The sequence below is a fragment of the Cystoisospora suis genome (genome assembly GCF_002600585.1).
Source record: "Cystoisospora suis strain Wien I chromosome Unknown contig_7398, whole genome shotgun sequence".
Taxonomy (NCBI): domain Eukaryota; phylum Apicomplexa; class Conoidasida; order Eucoccidiorida; family Sarcocystidae; genus Cystoisospora; species Cystoisospora suis.
In genome coordinates, this window is record NW_027160183.1 from 1 (window position 1) to 8,551 (window position 8,551).

Consider the following 8,551-nt stretch of genomic DNA (forward strand, 5'->3'; position numbering starts at 1 on the left):
TCCAGGTGCACCATACAATGCAAACTGGGACATCTTGCATTGTATGGTGCACCTGGACCGGGACGGCGCTATTAGGGTATCGAGAAAGCGCATCCGGTACGCTGTTGCAACGCCCTGCTCGATGCCGCAAATCAAACGCAAACTCTTAAGGACGCAACACCCTGCGCGCGATCGCGGGTCGACTTACCGACTTGATTACCCAGCCACAGTAGCGGGCTGTGGTTCGTACGCATAAGAGTCGGGGAGCCTTCAATCCAAATCCGAAAGGTTTCCAAAGCCCAGACGACGGCAAAGGCCTCGAGTTCTGTTGTGGACCACTTTTGTTCGTTCGGCCTTAGAGCTCTGCTGGCAAACGCAATCGGTCTGTTGTGTCCAGCGTCCTCTTTTTGAGAAATAACAGCGCCAAGCCCCAAGCGCGAAGCATCGCAGTCGATAGTGAAACTCTTTCCCGGCTGCGGGTGAGCCATGGGTCATGTGGTCCAACGCTTCTGCATTGAATGCATTCACCTGCTCCTCTTTCCATTCGAAGGTGGCGGCCTCCGTGATAAGGCGCTGTAACGGCTCCGATAGCCGCGCGTAATCCTTGATAAACCTTCTATAGTAGCTTCCAATTCCCAAGACGCTACGCACCCCTTCTTGTTTACCGGAGTCACGAAGCGAGTGATAGCGTCCCGACTCCCTCCATGCTGGATCAGGGCGTATTTCTTCTGCGGAGACTGAGAAGCCAAGGTACGCCGCTTCTTGCTGGCACGGGCGCGACTTGACCGGATGGAGCTGCAAGTGGCCTTGCTGCGCACGATGGAAAAATGTCTCTAGCTTAGCTAGGTGCTCGTCAAAGGAACTCCTGAATATGATCACATCGTCCAGGTAGCCAACAGCACAGACCCACTTCATTCCCGCAAGAAGGCGATCGACCATCCGCTGCTGGCTTGCAGGAGCGCCCGCTAGTCCGGAAGCTCTAGGCAGGCGAAGGTAGAGACAACGGATATCAGTCGCCCTAACACGCAAAAGGTCGCGGATAAAGTGGTCGGACACGCGGCAGTTGTCGCAGGGGTCCTGCGCGTTTTTTCCACATGTGCGCGCTCTTTTGAAGTCCGCCGACAGCCGAACTTTCGTGCGCTGTCCCTCTCCCGGCAGGCTCTTACATTGGGATCCTCCGAAAGCTAGCCGGTGCACGTCGAGCCTCCGCAAGTCTGTCCTTGTTAATGGCGGAGTGATCAGAATCACTCGGGGCCGCAGGTTGGTGGGTACACTGAGGCAGCGGCCTGCTTCAGCAGTTGTCCTGCGGACTGCAGGTTAGACCATCACCTCCGTTCGCTAAGCGACGACGACCGTGCGCCAAATGAATCTACAACAGTCCTTCTTGGCATTATTGTTCGGGAAGTCTGACGAACAGGTTTTTTCAGCCCCCCGGCGAGTAGGGTAGTCTTCAGCAGGATGAATGCAGACGAGCCAAAGCAGCTCAGTAAAAAACTTGGACGATGAACAACAGTCTCTCTCATACGGAGAACAGTATTCATCGGATCAAAGAAGCAAACCTGTTGGAGGCTGATAGTCATTTAGCCGTAACAGAACTGGAAAGGCCACTCCCGAGCTGGCACTGGCCGGCTTCCCACCGGCATAACCAGTTCAGCATCAGCCAGCAGACGACACCGAGGAATGGTAGCGGCGACGCAGCCGGTCACACGCACGTGTCCGCTGGCCGGAGAGCCCGCTTCTGTGCATCGAACAAAGAATTCCCAAAGTCAAGTACCCTACTCCAGGTGTTGGCGTGGAAACAAAACAGTGTTACTCACCCTAACGGACGGCGCGCGTAGCCCAAGCGACGACCAAGTGTCGCAAGACCTTTCTGAATACTCGAGTGAAAACCTAGACAAGAGGTCACTGCGTCGGTCTACTGAAGACCTAAATGCACGATCCGATAGCGAACCTCACAGACGTGGTAACGCGCGGGGCTGTTGCTCGCCTGAACACATTCCGATCAAGGCGCCTGCCTCAGAGAGAGGACAGACAGCTTGTGCGAGGCCCGGCCACAGCACGTGGTACCAAAACAACTGCGACGCCACGACAGGGAAAAGCTCTTCATTCTCTCACGTCTGTCTGCCAGTGCTGGAAGACCCGTGCGCTTTCCTGGAGCGTTTCCGACGACAGCCTCCTGCAAACGTCGGCCTCCTTTGTTGAGGCTTTTCTGCCCTGACGAGTACCCGCCTAGCCGACACTACGACCTGGCCGGCTTCTGGATAAAGCCTCTGACACAGGGCGCGCCCTCCTCTTTTCGCCGGCCCCCCCGACCAACAACTGCACAGCCCAACACAGTCGCGGCATTGAACAGCCCGACAAGATAAAGAGCAAGTGCTATTCCTCTATTACTTTTCCCCACTTGCTTTTTGCTGCGCAGAATGAGAACCCCCAATCGCAGGACGCTGCGATCTGAAACATGGAGGAACCCCAGAGAGGGTAGAGACGCTGTCAACCCAGCTCCGCACCCCCCCTTGTTTTTGAGAACGCACTCAAGAAACAGTCTTCCGCCGTATACGGTAATGCTGCGTCGGGTGGTAGCCTCGCACCGCATGTAGCAGCTTCCCACGCTTGTTGAGGGGAAAGAAAGTCGTAGGCATTACCCGTGTAAACCTGCTTCAGAGTTACCGCTTGCGGTGTGTTTCGCGCACTTCTCGTCGGCACAGCGGGGGCAGCCCCGTCCACCGCCGAACCGGTCGGTGTCCGTCTGGCCGCGGGAGGGCCCAACGAGATGCCAGGATGCGTAATTCGCCCCAGTGCTGGATGCTGCCCTTTCTCAAGAGAGGGCTCGACCAACTGACAGAATAGGTCGGTTGCCCGCGCTCTGCTTCCTGCATAGATTGTCAACTCGGGTTGCTGGTCCAGACGAAAGAGCCGACTGTAAAGGCAGAAAGACATGTACGCATGACGCGCAAGGCCATTTACGAGAATAGGCTCTTCCGCCCCGCGTGCAACCCGGAGAATACTCTAATTTCGGGGTCTGCGAGCACTTAGCCTGTAACCCCCGCTTCTCGTTTTCGTTGCACGGGCAGCGCTAGATGGCTGTCCACAGCGCTCCGGGGGATCTGTTCCCCGTTACGCGTCTCTCCGCTTCCTCCAGGCACTCCTTACTTCCACTTGAGGTCGCGAATGATGTCCTTGGTCCTGTCTACGAGGCGCTTGTATGTCACGCGTCGTCGGATGACGGCGGAGTCCGGTGACGTTGGTCCACTTCCCACCAGAGAATCCAGGAGAGTAGAGACTAGCGCCCACGTGAACACGCCTGGCACAGAACGAATGCTCAAGTCAGAAATGCAAGAACGCCCGGGGTTGACGCTCACACGATGAATGGCCAACACTCTCAGAAGCACTTCGCGGTGCAGGTCGAGGCCCTCACACAGATTTAGCAAAAAAAAAAAACGTGCCGTTTTCTTACCGTGAATGACGGGCGCCCCTCCGACCGTGGCGTTGGAAGTCGATCGTATAACTGGATTAGTGCTGAGCAGCGGGATACCAAGCGACTGGAAGCAGGCCTCCACCGCCACAGTGCCCCAGGCTGCAAACAAAGAACCTCCCAACGTGGACGCTGTGGCCCCTAGAAAGACTGAATTCTTGCGCCTGCTGCACGAAGAGTAACAAGGACTACGCCCGAGGTGCCTGGCAGCCCTGAGCTAAAAAGTCGCGCAGCATTGTGTGCTGAACACTGTTCAGAAGCGAAGAACATTTCGCTTTTTCCCTCGCAATGCCATCCGGTGACCGCACGCGGCGGAAAACATCCAGGCCGTTTTCTGACATTTCCTCATCCCCCAGTTGGACAGCCCCCGCAGCTTCCGGCGGAACCAAACACAGCAGGGTCACCCCGCCGCCACCTGCCTTCGTCTCCGTCGCAAGTTCCTTACGAGCTGCAGCGATACAGAACGCGTTATACGTCGGGTGCCCCGCAGCATGCACAGACTGGAGGAGCGGGTCCGCCAGGCCCTTGATTGACTGAACCTCGACGCCCGGTAGATACCGAGGCCGTACGAGTTGCTTCTGCATGTCTGACAGAGATACCACGGACACACTGAAACTATCTGCACTATAGGCTTCGTCATTAGGTGAAAACATCAGAGCCGCACGAGTGCGCGCGTACGGATATAACGAAACCCGGCCCTGCACCGTTGTTTGCCTGGGCAGCGAGACACCCACTAGGGCGCAGCCTCAAAGGAAGCTCAGACAAACTTTGCGCCGGCCGCGCACGAGTACGCGGAATAATGTAGCCGGAAAAGGAACAACACACTTTAGACAACGTCAGTAACTGGACGCCAGTATAGACCATCAGCTCTTTTTATCTGAGATGAGAACTCCTGGGTCATGAACGCTCGGCCGTCTCCTGGCTGGGAGAACCGGTGACAGGCTAACAGGCAGACGTCCTTGTATGGTGTAATGAAAGAACGGAAGCTATTTTGGCGCGGACGTCAAGACACTACAAAGAGAGAAACTGCAACATGCCTGGATCGGTCCAAACGACTTTCCGGTAGACAGCACGGTGCATCTTGTCCGTCGGATCAGTCACTGGCCAAACGCCTCTTTGCTTAACGCCTGCAAGCACATAGCTCAGAACATTGCGGTTTTGGAGAAATTTCGGACGTTTCGACGAACTGGCAAAGTTGCACAGTTACCCGTGGCTCCCTAAAACGAGGCAGTTGGTCTACGCTTCGCCCCGTCTCTCAAGACCACTGGTCTAGAACCACCTGATTTACCTTTGATGAAGCTGAAAGGCGTGAGACTCCCGGCAGGATCAAGGATCGTTTGGCCTCCGCTGCAGTCTAGAAACACGGTGAGCTGAGTTGTCGACGGAATACTCAGAAGCAGCTGCACGTACGAATACAAGCATCCAGTCACAAACACGGCCAGCAGCATGGGCAAACCCGAGTTCAACATCCGCGCCACAGACCCCCGCCCAGCACAAGAAGTCATAGAAGGCACTAGCACAGATGCGCCTCCATACGCAGGTGAACATGAAAAGTCCTTCGTAAAGCATGTACAGAGAAACGCAAGGGGGGGGGAGCACTAAGTGACCTTGGCCTCAGCTTGGAGACCCGGCTACGGAGCTTACCTCTCTAATATGCAATACACTTATCAGGCTAGATGGATCGCCATTCTCTATGTCGTGAACGTTGAAGTCGCAAGGAACAAGGCCTTCCTCGTACCCCTCACCTTCCCACCCGGCCATGTTATCCATCTGTACGCTGTGGCCCGAGAAGTAGAAGATTAAACTGTACAAGAGAACGAAGCAAATCCGCCACACCTACAAACTCCACAACAGCCCGCCACTTGCAGCCCCAGCATCATACCTGATTACTGTGGCTACATTCGGGCAACAGACGTTCCGCGGCAACGGAGGCCCCGGAAAGAAAAGTTCAGCGTCACGCGAAAACTACTGCTGTCCTCCGCTGCTTCGAAAGCTTCCGCAGAAGAAACGGAAAGAGAACGATACGGCTACCGGCCACCGCGGCAAAAGCGTCTACGGACCACAGACATTGTCACTGGTGCAATCGCCTACGTAACCTGCAGTTTCCGGGAACACCAGATCGCTTCTCCTGCTAAATGCGGAGTTCGAGGATCCTCGTTATCACTTCGGGCAAGTTGAGACCCTTACAAATCGTCCGGTCCAGCGTTTCTCACTAGCCAATTCAGCGCTCTGCACACACAGGTGACCACAGAACACGCATTGCAACAAACTCCGACTTTAAGCAAGTGTGCGAACGCCTGCTCCTTGAAAACATATCGCTCCCAAGGTACTTCTGAAGTGAAAGCCGTCTGCACTCGATAAAATCTGACCGATGAGGACCGACCGGCACTGCCTGGCTACGCACTGTCCAAGAATACGAAACTTACTTCAAAATGTTGTGCCTGGTAGGAAGGTCCTCCGCGAGTGGGAATCTCTCTTCACTTTCAATTCTCTCGATGTCGACAACTGGATGCGTCACGGATCCACTGACTTTGTTTCTACCTCGTGGTCTGAGAAATTCTGTAAAACCATCGGTCGCGCTCTCATCACCGCCCTGCGGGACACAACGTCCGTCGGGGCGCGACACCGATTTTGACGACAGCGAAGCTTCCACGTCCACCCCCACCGTGCTCGGCCTCAAGTGATCATGAGATGGTCCGAAAAACGAGCCATCAGAAAACCTCTGCCCACGATAACATGTGGAGGGTGCTGAATCGGTGACGAGACAAATATTGTGTGGGTCGAACTTGAGAAGCTGCACACAGGCGTGTGCAAATAAGTGAGCGTCGTTTGCAGAGCCCCGCAAGTGATACGGGTGAGACACGTGGTAGTTACATCCTACAATCACTGCTTTTTGCTGGCGACGACACGGGAGTGGCCCGGGCCCTCCAGTCGCCTGTGGCCGCCTAGGAGGATCGAGGGCGAAGGGGGAATCTACCACATTACCGCAAACCGGCACTGCAACTCCGACGCTACACGTGCTCTCGTAAGGAAGGACAGAAACATTGGCGTCGTAAACTGCTGGGGACTCCCTTCCACCATTGACAGTGCCAACAATCCCATACTGTCCTGTCTCGCCAGGAACTGGAAAGCGCCCGGTGAGTGAGTTCTTTAGGTCAGTGAGAGAGACGGCGGACGGGAGAAGGGAGACGCTGGCTGAAGGCAGCTGCAAGGAATTTTCGTCCGGAAGCGAAACCAGCGGGGCTCCTGTAGCGGAAACGGCACGTGCCCACACTTCCGGAGCCGGACACAACGGCATTTGGCCTCCCCCGGAAGGAAGGACCGGCGCAACAGCCTTGCGCTGGCGAGCAAAATGTCCAAGGAGGTGCCGTTCTTGAGTCATCAAGTCACTAAGCAGCTTCGATTCCCCCCCAACACGTGAAGTTGAAACCGAGAAACCGTGCGACAACTCGGCTTCCTTGGTTACGTAAGTGCCCGCCGAGGCCGCCACGACGGCCCTCTGCTCGGCCCGTCTGTGGCACTCATCCTCTCCCCCGGCCTTCGATGTGAAATCCTGTTTCACATTCCAGTCGGGGTGTGCTTGCTCCACTGGTGTATAGCCACGACCGGCCACCTTATCTTCACCTGTACACGCTCGCCTTGCGGCAGCAGGAGCTACCGGCTGTCCGCCGATTTGGTCCCAGGAGTGCGCCGAGTTGGCTTCTGCAGACACAATGGAATGACAGAGAACTCGGGGACCCAGACCGGTTTCCCCCGTAACCCGAGGTCCGGAGACGGAAACGTAGGGAGAAAGCGTGGGAGGCAGTGCCTTAGACGACTCTTTAGGTGCGACAATCAGTGGCCGGCGAGAAGTGGTAGAAGAGACCTGGCGCTCCGCCACATGATGAACAGGGCCGACAGCCCCACAGCCAAGCTCTCGGGCCAAGAAGCTAGAATGCGACTGCACACCCTCCGGAGAAGCGTTCGCAGTAGGCCTTCGCCATTCTGAGTGCTTGGGAGACGCGTAACTGCAGAAGGGAACCTCTGAAGAGCCTTGGTCAGGACGAGATTGAGACTGGAGTGCTGGCCATCTTCGGACGCCCAGATCGGACGGAGGCTCCGTCATGCTGGTGACCCACGGATCCTGCGAGACACACGTGTTCAGTAGCGCGTGTGAATGGACTAAGCACGATCTTGTCACGTCGTCACTGTGAGTGAGAGGCCCCAAAGAAACACGGGCCGGGAAAGTGACACAGTAGCTGTGGCCACCCACGACCGCACGTCGCTTCCACCCAAGTGGACTCGAGCTTCACGAAGAAAGCTACGACAGCAACGCGCAAAAGGAAAGAACTGCTCGAAGTGCGTCAGATGTGAAATTCCACGAGGCGCACTCCGTCCACGGGCCCGAGGCGAGCGTACAGTTGCACGCGTCCCAGCGGAGGGCACGCATTTCCACATGAAGATTTCTCTACCCTAGAGAGACCGAGAAGTCAGCCCGTTCTGGGAAAGAAAAGACAAAAGGGAAACGGCAGTCTCCGGAGTTCTCAAGGAGTGAAGTAAGCGAAAACCGGCAAGGCCGCTGATGGCAAAGTGAGGCCGGGAGTCGCGTTCGGGCGACCCAACTGCATGCACGGCCGCATGGCCGCCAGTTCGCTTGAATCACACCGTCATCTCGGACGCCGTTCGGACTGCCGCAGGCCATACAGCACCGGCTTGCCGTCAGTAGCTATCGACACAAACCAGAAAATGAGAATGGTCTGAGATCGTCTATATGGTTCACGTAGGAGGGCCGTGGGGAACGGATCCCACGCGTGAGGGTGCATTGCAGCTTGCGCACTCACTTCTGACGACTTAACCTGCGCGAGTGCAACGGCTGGCGCGAAGCTTAGCAATTGCTCAACTGAACTCGTTTCGATTTAGCTTTCGCGCACCGTACGATGCATGCGCCCGCTGCGACTGTCGGCACCTTACCAAGGTTCACTAGTGCCACGAACTGCTTGAGTCTTTGTGTAACGGCCAACACCAAAACTTTCGAAAGTTTTGTCTTCGTCTGTTCTGCATCGACGACTCAGCCGACACGCCTCTTGGAGATGTACAAGCACCATAGAGCGGATGTGCCGA

At 56.2% G+C, this 8,551-nt stretch overlaps 1 protein-coding gene across 1 annotated transcript; it reads right to left on the reverse strand.

Annotated features, from left to right (window-relative positions):
* Positions 1-504: 504 nt before the first annotated feature.
* Positions 505-8,201, reverse strand: CSUI_010428 (ice family protease p20 domain-containing protein). Its single transcript, XM_068070532.1, has 8 exons — positions 5,878-8,201; positions 5,639-5,680; positions 5,096-5,255; positions 4,740-4,851; positions 4,489-4,578; positions 3,130-4,037; positions 1,146-2,896; positions 505-998 (listed from the first exon to the last, which is right to left on the reverse strand). Exons 1-6 carry the CDS (start codon positions 7,554-7,556, stop codon positions 3,640-3,642), a joined length of 2,481 nt encoding a protein of 826 aa, XP_067917492.1. The 5' UTR covers positions 7,557-8,201; the 3' UTR covers positions 505-998; positions 1,146-2,896; positions 3,130-3,639.
* Between the last annotated feature and the right edge of the window lie 350 nt (positions 8,202-8,551).

Excerpts from the sequence above, each read along its gene's own strand:
- CSUI_010428 (XM_068070532.1), bottom strand. The coding sequence starts at position 7,556 with ATGACGGAGCCTCCGTCCGATCTGGGCGTCCGAAGATGGCCAGCACTC. Across the intron at positions 5,681-5,877 it reads ACCAGGCACAACATTTTGAA|AGCGCTGAATTGGCTAGTGA; the intron begins GTAAGTTTCGTA and ends CTGTGTGTGCAG. Across the intron at positions 4,038-4,488 it reads AGTCGTTTGGACCGATCCAG|ACATGCAGAAGCAACTCGTA; the intron begins GCATGTTGCAGT and ends TATCTCTGTCAG.